Below are 16,404 nucleotides of genomic sequence, written 5' to 3'. Positions count from 1 at the left end.
CACATGAACAAAACTTGCCTTTTGTTAAAGTGGGGGCCTGGCGTGCCTTTCTCCATTCCAGTCTTCACACTCAGGTTTTGGGGAGGATTTTGGTGTGTGAAAGTGGGTGGGCTTCCTCAGGAACCTGGGGCTGCAGGGGCCAGATTCATACACCAGGGCTGTGACTAAGGGGCGGAGTTGCGCAGGGTGACGCCCACTGCCCTGCCCTTGATTGAAGGAGACTTTTCAGGAGCCCATCCAGAGACTGCAGGCTGGGCCTGGCCAGGTGCCTTCTGTACCACATGCTCACATGACCAGCGCCTGTGCATGAGCCCAGTGTGCACCCAGTCAGCACACCAGGGCCTGGATGGATGCACCAGTGAGGGAGCGCCTTGCATGGACTCAGCAGGCTCTGCACCACCTGCTCCTTCACAGCACCAGTCTCAGAGCCAGGGGGCATCCAGAGTCAGGCTGTGTTGGGAGACTGAGGGGCTCCTGGGGGCAGCGCGCTTCCTCTCAGTTCCACTAGGAGGCCTTCAGCTTCAGGGCGCCTGAGGACTCACAGTGCACCCCAGGGCCATTGCACCAGGAAGGACAGGGCAAGCAGGATGGCCCAGGAGGCTTTTAGCTTCACCTCGGTGCAGGAAAGTGGTGATACCCAGGACACAAGGGCACAGGAGGTATGGAGGAAAGCAATAGGCCTGGAGAGGGAGGATTTCATGCAGGTGAGGGAGGCTGTGATCCTGGAGCTGAGGTTGGATGCAGGTAAGAAGTTTGGCTAGATCTTGAGTGGGGTGCAGGGGAGGACTGGGTGGCTGCAGAGCAGTGTGTGCAGGGAGAGGAGAGGGAGGTGCAGCAGGGAACCCAGAGTGAGGAGCAAGGGGAAGACAAGGAAGGCCTGGGGGAGGAGTTGCAGGCACAGGCTCAGTTTGTCCTGTGGACAGAGGGCCTTCTGCAGGTGGTGCCATGGCAGGCCATGTGGGCAGGGGAGTAGGTTTTCCCACATCTGCAGGTGGGAAGGCAGGAGGAGGTGGTGAGTGAAGAGCTGAGGCTGGAGGCACACGCTCCAGGTGACCCGCAAGGGAGTGACCACCAGGAGGAGGGGTGGATGGAGGAGCAATTAATTGCAGGGGAGCAGTTTGTCCTGCAGGGGGAGGAGAAGTGCACCATGGAGGCAGTGGAACAGGTGGGAGAGGTGGAGCCTCAGTCCAAGGCCAAAGCAAAGCCAGAAGAAGAGCAGCCAGTGCAGCAGGAGCAGGCCCAGTCAGGGCCCGGGGCCAAGTTAACCTGGTCCCCTCTGGAGGTGCTCCAGCCCCTTCAATTGGAGATGGAGCCCATGAACGAGCAAGCCAGCAGGGCCTTCTCTCGGCTCAGGTGCAGGACTCGGCAGAGGCTAAAGCCCTATTTCAAACAGAGAAGCCTCAATATCCGGTGCATCCCTGCGTTCTGGCTCACAGCTCTATCCTTAAGGGTAGAGGAGCAGGATCACAAGGAGCATGAGACAGTGCAGGAGAACGGTGTAAGCGGGGATGATTCCCATAGAAAAAAACATTGAGGACAATCTAGGGGCAGTGCACCCCAGTCAGGCCCAGGACCCTGGAGACACCCTCTGTCTTGTACAGGCACCATAGAAGCGGTACCTGAGGGTCCAGGGGCAGAGCTCCAAGGCAGAGGCACGCATACACCAGGGGCTGATGCTCACAGACAGGGCTGTGTTGCACGGGCTGTTCTGGGACTAACTAATGCTGCCTTACAGGCCGTCTCTATGTCCAATTCCTCAGTCAGAAGCAGGAATGTGTGATGTGTAGCCTGTCAAGCCCTCAGCACAAAACAATCTGGTGGGCATCAGGGTCTGTCAGGAAACAGAGTGGTGCTGTGCCCCTTTCTGCCTTTTATGGAGAAGGAGTGGCCTTAAGGGAAGGAGAGGCCAGGCCAGGCTGCTCTTTCTAGCTGGTCCATGCCCAGCTCCCAAGGTGCAGGTTGCTTGACCCACAGCAGTTTGTCAACCACCCAGAGTTGTCGGCAATGATCAGGGTCCAAGAAGAAAACATCCTTGGCCACATGATAAATTTGAAGGTCAGTCCACCTGCTCCATGGAGTGGTGGAGGGCAGGTGGGGAAGTGTCCTGTCCCTGAAAAGAGCTATATGCGGGAGCACTGGGCTGCGATTTCACTCCCTGGATCCACCTTCCTTCTGCATGTGAGGGAAGTCAGGCATCCCTGGGGTTGCTGCACCATTAGCCTGTACTTCTGCAGCAACCCCTACATCCACAACCATGTGATTGTGAAGGAGTATCTCATCACCCTCACAAGTAACAGGAGGCTCCCTGCATGGGCTTCAGCTGGTGGTGGGCAGGGATGTAAGGCAATGTGCCCAGCTTCACATACCCCTCTCCTGCAGGATACAGGGTGTCCCGTGCCACTCCAATTCAGTGGTACCAGCATTGTGAATGAGAAGCCTACAGCCACAGGATCCAGGAAAGCAGCGCCAGCTTCTTCTACTGGTTCTCTGACCACAGTGTGGCAGAATCTGGCAGGATTGCTGTGGTGGGATGTCACTGGCCATGTCAGCATACAGCTTCCTGTGTCTGCCTGCTGCTTGCGTTTCTATTCAGGTCCCTGTGGTCTCCTGTTTGCCCTACCAGATCATCAGCAAGGACCTGTGGCTCAATCCCCTGAAGAACTATGAGAGGAAGATGGCCCCCAGTGAGCAGACAGGACGGGTGAGGAGGGCCTGCCTGGGCTCTCCCCCGGTGTGCTGCCAGGCTCCCTCCTGGGCCATTACTTTTCTCTCACAGGGACACCTGGATGCTGCGAGGGATACAGCCTGTGACACCAGTGCCGCAGGGTGTGTGCCTGAGACAGCACTACCAGCACAACAAGGGCAGTGCAATTCCAGTTCAGGCGGGGGCGCTCAGTCAGGAGGAGGGAGTGTGCATGTCCACTGTCACTCAGAGTAAATGCAGATTACATGCGCCACTCCTCTGAACTCTCCCTCTAGGCCTCCCACAGCACCTTCAGGCCTTGCCACCAGCCCCTCAACAGGTGCTGGCATGACATGTTCTTCCTATACTCGTGTCTCTGAATCTTCCTCATGCCGAGGCCTAGGCTGCTGTGCTTCCACGCCGCATTGCCCTATTGCTGCTCACCACCATCTCCTATTTCCCCAAGGTCTTTTCTTCCTCCTGGGGCCAGTGGGAGAAGCCTGCGCCTTATCAGTATCTTAGGGTGCGAAGTGTGGGCCACAGAGCTCGAGGAATCCTTGTTTTTCAACCTTGTCAGAGGTTCTTCAATCCTTTTATCCATTTAGGTTTTCCAAGGGGAATACCTCATTTGTTTACCCTCCCTAACTGGAAAACAGGGCAGCATGCCATGACGAAATAACACACTGCTTCATTTTGTATGCAGTTCACTTCAAAGACTTTATGCACTTATGGTCATAGACACCCTGGGAAATTTAGGGCCATGAATATAACTCACCATCCAAACACATTGCTTTTATGTGTAGTAAAATCAGACAAGAAATCCCATTTGCAGAGCACTTTCTTCTGAAAATTTTTTGTAATGTTAGTGTTTAAGGTTTTACAAAAAGTAATATATGTGTCTCTTTCTTTTTTTCTACTGACCTCCCCCGGGCCTCCCCTATTCCTAGTCACTTGTTCTCGTCACCCACTCCCAGTGTCTTGCCTCTGTTGGTCTGTTCGTTGTGCTTATATTCTGAATATTTTAACAATAATATATGTAAAATTTAAACATTTAAGTATATTGTAATTTAAATCAGCACTTAGGAAGCAACCTTGTATAATTCAAACCTTGCCTCCAATCCTGAAACTTCATAATGCTACCTACAATTCTTTCTTTTTTTATTTTTTATTAAATCTTTATTTTTCAGATTATTACATTTGTTCCTCTTTTTTCCCCCCTTAACTCCCCTCCTCCCAGTTCCTGCCCCACCCTCCGCCCTAACTCCCCACCCACTGTCCTCATCCATAGGTGCATGATTTTTGTCCAGTCTCTTCCCACATCTCCCACACCCCTTCCCCCCCCCCCAAGAATAGTCAGTACATTCCCTTTCTATGTCCCTGATTCTATTATGATCACCAGATTATTTATTCACTTGATTCTTAGATTCACTTGTTGATAGATGCATGTTTGTTGCTCATAATTTGTATCTTTACCTTTTTCTTCTTCTTCCTCTTCTTAAAGGATACCTTTCAGAATTTCATAGAATCCTGGTTTGGTGGTGATGAACTCCTTTAGCTTTTCCTTATCTGTGAAGCTCTTTATCTGACCTTCAATTCTGAATGATAGCTTTGCTGGATAAAGTAATCTTGGTTGTAGGTTCTTGGTATTCATCACTTTGAATATTTCTTGCCACTCCCTTCTGGCCTGAAAGTTTCTGTTTGAGAAATCAGCTGACAGTCGTATGGGTATTCCCTTGTAGGTAACTGAGTTTCTTTCTCTTGCTGCTTTTAAGATTCTCTCTTTGTCTTTTGCTCTTGGCATTTTAATTATGATGTGTCTTGGTGTGGTCCTCTTGGGATTCCTTTTGTTTGGGGTTCTCTGTGCTTCCTGGACCTGTAAGTCTATTTCTTTCACCAGGTGGGGGAAGTTTTCTGTCATTATTTCTTCAAATAGGTTTTCAATATCTTGCTCTCTCTCTTCTTCTGGCACCCCTATAATCCGGATGTTGGTATGCTTGAAGCTGTCCCAGAGGCTCCTTACACTATCTTCATATTTTCAGATTCTTTTTTCATTTTCTTTTCTGGTTGGGTGGTTTTTGCTTCTTTGCATTTCAAATCTTTGCCTTGATTCTTGCACTCCTCTGGTCTGCTATTGGGAGTCTGTATAGTATTTGTTATTTCAGTCCGTGTATGCTTAATTTCTAGTTGGTTCTTTATCATAACTTCGAGGGTCTCATTAGATTTCTTGAGGATCTCACTACATTTATCGGGGGCTTCTAGACATTTCTTAAGAGACCTTAAAAGTGTGGTTCTGAACTCAATATCCTCCATTGACAGTTTTGTCCTGTTTCTTTGTCTCTGCATTTTTTATGCTTTCTTGGTGCACCCCCTAGTGGTCTTTGTGCGCAGTCTTGTTGTAGTTAAGTCTTGATTCTTGTTGGCAATACCAGGGTTGATTTGACCTCTAGGCTAACTGGCTATGAGATTCCGCTTTGTCGGCAGTGGGAGAGCTTCTGTGATGGATCTCTAGGGCGGTGCTAATCTAGCGTTTGCCTGAGGCTATCCGGCAAATGCCTCTGTGCAGGGCTTGGGTGGGGCAGGTCCCCGGGGATCTACAGGGTGGGTCAGAGCAAGCAGTTATGGCTGCTCTCAGTTCCATCCCTAGGGGCTCTGCCTTAGAGTTCCGACCAAAGCCAGACAGTCCCACTTCTCCCGTTTGAGTCTGGGTCCCTAGAGACTCGCCCGGATCTGGAGCTCAGAGTCTGAAACTCCCTCCTGATTGAAACCAACAACCGCACCCTCAGACTCCAGCCCACTCTGCGTGCACTCCGCACCTCAGTATTTCACTACAGCACTGCACCTCCTCTGAGTCTGGATATGATATTCTCTTTCCTCCTAGTTGTAGAATTTCCACTCAGCCAGAATTCCTGTGGTACTGGATGATGTCCGTTCCGTCTTTTAGTTGTTTTTTGAAGTGGTTGTTCAAGGCAGCAATCTCCAGCATTAACATATGCCACCATCTTGGTTTTCCAAACAATTCTTGATGCTTCCCCCAAACCTACCATTTCCTTTTAGTCATTCTTAAATAACAGAAGCCAAATTCCTTACAATAAAATTTTGTCTGTACCTTATCATTTTCAATTTCAGTGTCTAATTCTTCTGTCACAGCGGCTTCCCCCCCTGACTCCCTGAGCCCAATAAGGTGAGCCACTGTACTGCATGATTCACTCTCTCTTACATACATGGTGTATCCTGTAATTGCCGCCTGCACTACACTCAGGACTGTTGGGGGCCAGATGTAAGCTGGCAAGGTCCTTGCACCTGCAGGGGCTAGCAAGGCTGGGACTCTTACCCGCACAGTTTTCCCAGACTTGTTTGGATGGCGATTATCAGTAGAATGAGAGCAACATTTGTAGAATGAGAACAGTCTTTCATAGCTTACCAAGAAGTCTGTAACTATTTACTGAGATATGCTGTACTGAGACCTTGTCCTTCTGCTGTATCTCTCCCTTAGAGATTAAGAGGAACAAAGAATACATTCCTCTTGACAGACCTCCGATTCAGTGTGTTGTGTATAAATAGGATCGTATAGCTAATAAACTCGCTTCAGTTCATCAAGAGAACTGGGTTCCTCCCGACCCCGCTTTCCTGTCTTTCTTTCTTTTCTCAATTCCCACCTCCCTGCCTCAGCCCGGCTCAACCCTGTCAGGCTGGCCCTGACAGATCTGGCGCCCGAGCTAAGGGACTGAGGAACTGGGAAAAAGACGGTGAGGAACTCCGTCGGGCTTGGAGAGACGACGTGAGGATCTCCTCCGGATAAAGTGTGCACTCGTTAAGGTAACGGAGGAGCAATTTTTTGATAATCGGGAGTAAAGCATGGGGCAATTAGAATTTAGAGAAAATGCTCTTTATAGGCAAATGTTAAAGTTTATGTTCAATAGTAGAGGAACTAAGGTTAATGACAAGCAAGTAGAAAATTTTTTAAAATTCATTCAGGAGGTCTGCATTTCCTTATGGAATTTAATACGGGATTATTTAGATCCCAGGCATGACCATAATCAACCATCTCTTAAGCCAGAAAAAAGGGAGAAGCCGTGTGATAGCACAAAACAGGAGTCTAAAAAAGACAGTATATTAAAAAGAAATAATGTAACTTTTAAAGATAATTAACTCCTCAAGATGAGGAGGATTTTGAGGAAGCTGCTGCTCTCTGTCATGATGATAATACAGGTATTGTTCAGGCAAAAGAGGAGGAAGAATATTTTTCTGCTGGAACTGAAGAGGGTAGTAATATAGAGAATATGTTAGAACACTTTTTAGAATTATTAAAGCTTCTTGGCAAGAAAAAGAGAAGCCGCAGGGGCCGTTCCCGCCGCTCTCCGCTGCCTTGTGCAGCACCAGTTCCTAGGAAAAGTCAAACATACAAGTGTTTTACTTGTGGAGGAACAGGACACATAGCAAAACAGTGTCCTTCTAATAAAGGGGTTAATAAAGGAAATGGCAGAGGTCCCAAACAACCTGGACTATGCCCTAAATGTAAAAAAGGAAAACATTGGGCAAATGAGTGTAAATCTAAGACAGATATCCAGGGAAATTCTTTGCCTCAACACCAGTCTGGAAACTTCCAAAAGGGGCCAGCCCAGCCACGGCAAATAACAGGGGCATTGTCTATTTACCCTCCTGTTCTTATGCCGTCTCAAGGCCAGCAGGCTGCACAGCACCCAGCCCACCCCAGAGAGCAAAATAGATACAAAGGCTATTCTGAGCAGCCCCCGGAAGTGCCGGGCTGGGCCTTGGATCCATAGGAATAAGACATTCTGTCTGCCCTGGGTGCTGCCCTTGCCTACTGAAATAAACAAAATATCATTAGATTTAAAACCTCCCACATAGAGAAGAAATGATGATTTCCTTGCATTTCCGATACAGCTACAGCAAATGCCACCGGATCTGAAATTTAAAAATACGTCTGGGATTTCTGTACACGTGTAAAGAGAAAACTAGCTTGGAACTGAGGCACGCATTGTCCGATTTTGGACATTTAGAGAGAGTTTCAAGCTAAAATCTCTTTACAAATATACAAAATAAAACCCAAGACTGATTATTTCCTAATAAAAATAGCAAAATTTAACCCAAAGAAAAAAAGATGCTGGCTAGAATCTAGCAGCAGGATTGGCATTTCCATAATAAAGAACAGTTTTTAAATACTAATAAAGAATATTAAAAGGTTAATTTCAAGGCCAAAAAGGAAAGTTAGTAAAATTGTCTCTATTAAAAGAATTTACTAAAGAATATGCCTTAAAATAATAAATTGAATTTAAATCTCAAGAATTATTGATATATATTAATTATAAAAATCTAAGTAGCCCAGGTAAAAGACGGCTCCGCCCTTAAATTAAGGCTGGCTTCCTAAAGCAATTTCTAGTAGAGGAAGGGCTCTATTAGAAACAGAGCAGTTAGGCCAAAAATTTCCTGCCAGTGACAACTTTAAAAAAGAGGCTTGCTTCTCAGTTTCCCATCCTTAATAGAAAGAATGTAACTAATTTGTATTTTAATAGTTACCTGTTTTCAGTGAATGGCACCCCAAGGCTTAGGAGTTTACTAAATTAAATTAAATATTCTAAAATAACAAAATGCTAAAATATTAATCTAAATGTCCCTCATGAAAAATCTAGAGGACAGAATTAAATCTATTTGATTATGTCAGGTATTTTTGAAGTTTATTCTTAAAAATGTTACTGATTAAGAAATACTAAATATTTAACTTGCCAGCTAAGAGTATAAAGTTCTGGTTACATAAATTGGGAGAAATCATATAATTATAAAAAAATTTCAACATTTATCTAATTGAAAAAAGAGGATAAATTCTATAATCCCAACCAAAATTTTTAAATACAAAGATCAGTTTTAATTTAATTGATATCTCTTAATAATTATAAAAGGTATATAATCTTTAAATTATATATACACATATATATTTAATAGTTTTTTAAGTTAGATTTTAAAACTATAATCAAGGAATGACTTTAGGACATTTCATGGGCCCTGAAATGTTTTCAAAAGTTTATTCTCTTTTCTTAAATGATTTTTTAATAAAGCCACTTTAATATACTTGAAATCACATAGAAAGCTTTATAAAATAAATATTAATAAATATATATTTTAAGTTTTTGCCTCTAAGAAAGGGCAAAACAAGTTATCTTATTTAATATTTCTTAAAATACAGCAGTAGAATTTTAAGATATAATTTAAAATAACAAAAGCTCATTAATAATTTTTAATATTTTACAACAGCATATTGTACATTTATCCCAAAACAAACTTACAAATTCCTTAAATATTTGATAGCAATTTAATAAGAACATAAAAGGATTTAATTACTTCCACTGTGTGGAAGGCCCCCTGGGAAGGCACTTAAGCATTCTATATTGACCTCTCTTGACCCTTTTTACCAAAGGGGGTCTCTCTTCCAATTGCCCACAGCTGTTACCTAAGCTCTCTGTTCATACTGAGGTTGAAGCCTCATGGTGGCTGGTACCATGGATCTGTCTCTTGCCCAGTGGCGTAAGCTGGGCCCTCTCTAGAGAAGAAATCTGGGTTCCCCATGATCAATGCCGGGGCCCAACCAGCAGGCGAGGGGATCCAAAGGCAGTTACTGGGCATGGAGGCCACAGGGGCATACGCTACCAAGGAGACAGAACTAAACCTCACATCACCCTGCTTGGCCCCGGAGGATGGCTGGTTAGTCAACGACGGGTAAGACCCCTCTGGGAGGGGCGACCTAAGACAGGCACAGTCGCAGGGGGCCTCAGGGGAGAACTTGGGGGTCAACAGAGGTGGGGCAGAGATCCTCACTCCCCCAACTATGCAGGGGCTTGAACACTCGCCCCTTCTGAGGGAGGTCTCCTGCCCCCATGGCTGCTGCGCTTCCCATGCCCAGCTCAGATCGGGACCCAGGTAACAGAAAGAGACTTAGCCCAGCTGAGATTGATACCCAGATAACAGAGACTTGGCTAACAGAAGCTACCCTATATCTAAATCTAGCTTAACACCAGGAATGCTCAGGGCCTTCTCAAGGATGCAAAATAATCCTTTCCATTAATATTTACAGTATAAACTAAGATTGTTATTAAAGTATTAAATTTAACAGTAAAATAGTAGTCAAGTTTTCAGATTAATTAAATTTTACTAATTAATATAAATAATTATTCAAAAAGTATTAACCAAAATTTTCATTTCATGGACAAATTGCTTAACATACTATAAACCTAAAGCAGTCATATTTTTATACAAAAATTAAAATTTAAAGTTATCTAGACTACACTAAAAATTTCCTAAAACCTTCTAATATTAAAAAATAAAAAGGGGGGATAGTGGAATAATAACCTGTTAAGTAAATGCCTTAATTGCTTTAATATTTGAAAATTAATTTTTTCATTTATAATGCTAATAGCAAGACACCCATGAAAAACATATGTGGTGTCAAAATAAGCCAAAAGAAAATCGTTTGGACAAAAATTAAAAGAATCCCAAGTATAAATTATAGATATGATTCCTTTATTAACCTTTGGTCGAGAATACATTTTTATATTTTCAGAAAACAACTCCAAGACCATGTGGATTCCTGCAACAGAAGAGAATTATCAGGACTGCTCCAGCCACAGAATAGCAGTGGCCCCGTGAGACAATGAGAAGAGAAGCAGTCCAGAAATAAAGATGGTGAAGACGCCTTATCATGCTAGCAGTCAGCAGCTGTGCGTTGCTATAGGTTGCCCAGGACCAAACCAGAGAGGGTTGAACCTGCATTGCCACCATTTGTCCACCATCCAGAACTGAAATATTACTGCTGACATGTACACATAAAAAACTGTCGGACACTGAAACATGAACTTCGCCTAAAAAAACAAAGAAGGGAGATCTGTTGGGGGCCAGATGTAAGCTGGCAAGGTCCTTGCACCTGCAGGGGCTAGCAAGGCTGGGACCCTTACCCGCACAGTTTTCCCAGACTTGTTTGGATGGCGATTATCAGTAGAATGAGAGCAACATTTGTAGAATGAGAACAGTCTTTCATAGCTTACCAAGAAGTCTGTAACTATTTACTGAGATATGCTGTACTGAGACCTTGTCCTTCTGCTGTATCTCTCCCTTAGAGATTAAGAGGAACAAAGAATACATTCCTCTTGACAGACCTCCGATTCAGTGTGTTGTGTATAAATAGGATTGTATAGCTAATAAACTCGCTTCAGTTCATCAAGAGAACTGGGTTCCTCCCGACCCCGCTTTCCTGTCTTTCTTTCTTTTCTCAATTCCCACCTCCCTGCCTCAGCCCGGCTCAACCCTGTCAGGCTGGCCCTGACACAGGACCTCTTACAGGGGTGTCCCATTGGCTGTTGCAGTAATTGCCCCCCCCCCATCATACCCATCTCCTCTGTGGCTGTAATAATCATCACAGGGACTGGACCACCATAAGTCGGAGGGGGCCTTCGTACTGGTGGTGCCCAGTTTTTTACTGGGATGTTGATCTTCCTTTTGTTTAATTGGATGAGTTCAGTATGAATTTTGGAGAATAGGTCCTTATCAGACATAACATTGGAAAATATCTTCTCCCAGGCAGTGGACTTCCTTGTTTTGTTGTTGTTGTTGTTGTTGTATTTGTTGGCTTCTCCTTCTCTGCAGAAGTGTTTTAATTTGACATCATCCCATTTGTTTCTTTTCTCCTCAGTTTCCATTGCTCTAGGAGCTGTATCAGTAAAGGTATTGCTGAGAGAGATTCCTGATATTTTGTCTTCTTCTAAGATTTTCATGGTTACCCACTTACGTTTAAATCCTTTATTCATTCCTAGTTTATACTTGTGTATGGTGTAAGTCGGTGGTCTAGATTAACTTTTTTGCATGTATCTGTGCTAAAAGTCCAACACCAATAATTATTATGTTTTTATTTTGGCTTTGTAATATCTTTAATGAAACAAAATAAAATGTCCTCTATGTTATTTGAGTCATACTTTCTCTAAATCTTGCCTTTAAAAAAATCCCCTGGGGCACAGTCCCATCCATTCTTTGATTTTCCTTCCACTGATCCCAAACCTCTGCTGTAGTCTGTGTCCTTTCAAAGGACAAAAGCAGACCTGGAGGCCTCAGAGCTGCCCGCAGCATGCTCCTGCCCGCGGTAGGTGCAGCGCCCATCACCATCTGGACCATGGCTGCCAGGCACAGTCAAAGCCTGAGAATCAAAGTGGCAGCATGTCAACGCCTTCACAGGCCTGTTTCCAGCAGCACAAAGCCAGTCCTCCCACCCAGTGCTCTGGGGACCGGCCGTCATGGCGATGTGGTGGCACCCTCCCCTGGCAGCTGAGCGTCCCAGGCTTTTCTTTGGGCAGACCTGGGCCAGGACCTTTGGGGATCTCTGTGTCCATGGTATAAATGCGAGTGAGATCAGACACAATGTTATCAATGATTGGCTTGGTAAGGTCGCCACTAAACACCTGCCACCATGGCTTCTCGGCCTTGGCCTCGGCGGGCACCTGGACCCCATAGACGTGTGGGGCCAGGTGGAGCACCGCCACCGCTATGTGCTGAGCCTGGAACCGGAAGCACAGCCCCCCGCGGTAGCTGTCCCGCAGCAGGGCCCAGGCAGTGATGGAGATGGGAGTCCGTTTCCAGCTGTAAGGATTCAGCCAGTTCTTGAGAGAAATCAGGTAGTGGAGCAGGTACCTGTGTGGGTGCTGAAAGGAGACTTGGAAGCGCAGTACCCGCAGCACAAGGAGCTCGCACTGCACAATGCTGTCCCGGATCACGCACAATAGGGAGTCCAGCTCCAAGGGCTCGCTGCCCGGGTGGAAGTACCTGTTGGACACGTTGATGATGTCACGGGTTCGCAGGGGCTGTTCTTCCACTTTGCCAGCCAAGTAAAGGGCAGACATGGCGACCAAGTAGGGGTCATAGGCGTCCAGGTTGATCTCGCAGAAGAACTTATGGTAAATGGCACAGGCGGTGGCGAGGGGAATGGACTGCATCCCTAGCTTGACACCTGCCTCCATGATGAACCTTGTCACGCGGAATTGCACCCGGGCCGGGGGTTCGGGCCACCCCTTGGCGCCCGGCGCCGCGTCCTCCTCTCTGCAGCTGGCCTGGCTAAGGTCTTCCATGGGGCCCTGCCCGGAGGCCCCAGACACCGAGGGAAGGGCAAGAGTCTCCAGTGCAGTGCCTGTGCCAGCAGAGTTCTATCCCAGTGCGAAGCTGCCCAGCCCCACCCCGCCCCACCCCACCCCGCGGCCCCACCTACCCCGACCTGCCTAGGCCTGACTGCCATCCAGGTTCCAACACCAATTATTGAAGAGACTGTAAGACTGCATTCTATGCTTTTGCCTCCTTTGTCAAATATTAATTGAGCATAATGGTTAGGGTTGACTTCTATGTTCTCTGTTCTGTCCCATTGGTCTTTATGTCTTGTTTAGTGCCAGTAACAGGCAGTTCTGAGAATGGTGGCTTTGTAATATAGCTTGATATCTGGTATTGTGATCCCTCCAACCTTGTTCTTCTTTGTCCAGATTCCTGTAACTCTTTGGGGTCTTTTTTTAAATCCATAGGAATTTTTGGAAACTTTCTTCTAGGTCTGTGAGTTACGCCATTGATATTTTAATGGGGAATACATTAAAACTGTACATTGTTTTGGGGACTATGAACATTGTATTGATGTTGATTGTACCAAACCATGAATATGGTATGTTCTTCTATTTGCTTTAGTCTTCCTCTATCACTTTTTTCAATTTCCTGGAGTTTTCCAAGAACAGGTTTTTGCCTGCTTAGTTAAGTTTATTCCTAGTCTTCTTAATTTTTTGTTGCACTGGCAAATGGCATTTTTTTTATTATTTTTATTTTTATTTTTTTATTTATTTATTTTTTTTTAGTTTCTCTTTCTGAGTTCATTATCCGTGTATCAAAAAGCCATAGAATTCTGGGTGTTAATTTTGTACCCTGCTGCATTGACAAATTCATTTATTAAATCTCATAGTTTTTTTGATGGAATCTTTAGGTATTTCTATGGACAGCACACTACCATCTGAGAATTTTGACAGTTTTACTTCTGCTTTTCCACTTAGCATGCCTTGTTTGACTTCTTCTTGCCTGATCGCATTGCCTAGCACTACCAGTACTCTGTCAAACAGAAGTGGTGAGAGTGGGCTTCCCTGTCTTGTTCCTCTTCTTAGAGTAATTGTTTTTGCCCATTGAGTATGATGTTGTCTGTAGTTTTGTCACATAAGGCTTTTATAATGTTGAGGTATGATCCCTCTATGCCCAGTTTGCTTAGAGTTTTTATCAAAATTGAGTGTTGGATTTTGTCAAGTGCTTTTCCTGCACCAATTGATATGAATCTCTGACAATTTGTTTATGTGATGCATCGCATTTATTGATTTCTGGATGTGGACTCATCCTACTTCCCCAGAATATATCCGCTTTGGCATGGTATATGCTCATTTCAATGTAATGTTGCATTGGATTTGTTAGAGTTTTGTTGAGGATTGCAACATCTATGGTCATCAGAGATATATTGGCCTGCATTTTACTATCTTTGTATTTTCTCTATCTGGTTTTCGGATTAGAGTAATGCTGGCTTCATAGAAAGTGTTTGGAAATGGTACTTCCTTTGAATTTTATGCAATAGTCTGAGGAAGAAGGTATTAGTTTTTCTTTGAACACTTGGTAAAACTCCCTGTGAAGCCCTCTAGCCCAGGCTTTTGTTTGCTGCAAGTTATTTTTGTGACTGCTTGAATTTCCTGAGTAGTTATTGGCCTAGTCCTATGTTTTATTCTTCCTAACTGAGTTTAGGAAGATTGTATTTTTCTAGGAATATGTCCATTTCTTCAGGGTTGATCAGTTTGTTGGAGTAGAGTTGTCCATAGTATTTATTTACAATCCTTTTTATATCTGTGGGGTCTTTTGCTATATTACCTCTTTCATTTCTGACTTTGTTTACTGGGGTCCTGTTGGTGAGCCTAGCTAGAGGTTAATCAACCTGGCTTATCCTTTAAAAGAAATAGCTCATGACTTTATTAATCTTTTGAACAGTTTTTGGCCACTATGTCATTTATTTCTGCTGTGATCTTCATTATTTCCTTCCTGCTGCTCAGTTTGGGCTTTGCGAGTTGCACTCTCTAACTTTTTAAGTTGTGGGGGTTAGATAATTTTTTAACTGTTTTTCTTGTTCTTTGAGTTAGGCCTGTACTGCTAGGAAGTTACCTCTAAGGAGTACTTTCAGTGTTTCCCATAGATTTTGTATTTTTTTTAATTGTCATTTATTTCCAGGATGATTTTAATTTCTTCTTTAATCTCTTTGGTAATCCAGTAATCTATCTTTGTGCATAAAAGCCCTGTAACCGGAATGGCAGAATGACCAGAATGGCTGGTGGCTATGACTTGCATTGCGACAGCCAACCAGCCTTATCTGGGCCCCAATTGGCCATATCCCTGAGCAGCCTTGCTTCCCATCTTCCCCCAAACCCCCATTTTGGGCGGGACTGATATGCAAACCACCCACAAACTTTCCGCCTGGTCAGCCACACCCCCTATATGCGCTAACGCCCAGATGGGAGGCATGGCCTTCTGGTTAACTGCCAATGGCCACTAACCACAGCCAGCCTGGCCCCATTGCCCCCATCTGGGGAGGCCGACCAGACTGCTTCCTTGCAGGAATTCATACCCTGGGCCTCCATTTATTTAATAAAAGACTATTTATCCTCCAAGTATTTGAATTTTGTTATATCTTCTTGTAGTTTATTAGTAATATTAGTGGCCCTGTGAACGAACTTTGTACACTTGTCGGAGTCCCTCACCCTCTGTCAGTCTGGAAGACCTCAGGGGATGTCTGAATGATGGCTTAGGCTTAATCCCAGTTGCCAAACATTCTTAGCGCCTCTGTGGAGGTGGGAGAGATTCCTGCCACTGCTGATGCACTTGCCAGTTGTCAGCACAGGATCCAGCTGAGTGGTGCTGCCCTTGTGGGAGCTCACTGACCACCAAGGGCAGCTCTTGCATTGAGAGTCTACCCCCTGCATGTCAGAGCACATTATAGCAATTGGTCTTATCTCTTTTTTATGACCTTTACTTTGAGATTTCTTTTTTCTCTCTTTTCTAAATTGTTTTATTGCTTAAAGTATTACAAAGGGTATTACATATGTCTCCTTTTTCTTCCCCGCCCTGACAATCCCCTGGCCTTCCCTAACTCCCAGTGTCTTATGTCCATTGGTTATGCTTATATGCATGCATACAAGTCTTTCGGGTGATCTCTTACTCTCCCCGCCTGCCCCCCAACCCTCCCCGGCCTTCCCGATGCAGTTTGACAGTCTGTTTGAAGCTGCTCTGCCTCTGTATCTATTTTTGTTCATAAGTTTATAATGGTCTTTATTATCCATAAATGAGTGAGATCATGTGGTATTTTTCCTTCATTGGCTTATTTCACTTAGCATAATGCTGTCCAGTTCCATCCATGCTGCTTCAAATGGCAAGAATTCCTTCATTTTTACAACAGCATAGTATTCCATCGTGTAGATGTACCGCTGTTTTCTAACCCATTCATCTGCTGATGGGCACTTCGGCTGTTTCCAGATCTTAGCTATGGTGAATTGTGCTGCTATGAACATAGGGGTGCTTATATCCTTTCTGGGCTCAGAGGTGTGGCAAACTTTCCTGCCCGATTCCCTGGTTTTTACCTGACTTAGGTAAACACATAATGCAATATGCAAATGAGG

The 16,404-nt window shown here is 44.8% G+C and overlaps 1 protein-coding gene across 1 annotated transcript; it reads right to left on the bottom strand.

The window, feature by feature from the left end:
* Window positions 1-1,438: 1,438 nt before the first annotated feature.
* Window positions 1,439-12,804, bottom strand: LOC308512364 (cyclin-Q-like; the record flags this gene model as incomplete). Its single annotated transcript, XM_081082133.1, has 2 exons — window positions 1,439-1,443; window positions 12,039-12,804. The coding sequence occupies 2 exons, from the start codon at window positions 12,802-12,804 to the stop codon at window positions 1,439-1,441; spliced, it is 771 nt and encodes a 256-aa protein (XP_080938259.1).
* Between the last annotated feature and the right edge of the window lie 3,600 nt (window positions 12,805-16,404).

This window comes from Myotis nattereri (genome assembly GCF_964212035.1).
Source record: "Myotis nattereri genome assembly, chromosome: Y".
Classification (NCBI taxonomy): domain Eukaryota; kingdom Metazoa; phylum Chordata; class Mammalia; order Chiroptera; family Vespertilionidae; genus Myotis; species Myotis nattereri.
This window is presented reverse-complemented; position numbering and strand designations above follow the sequence as displayed.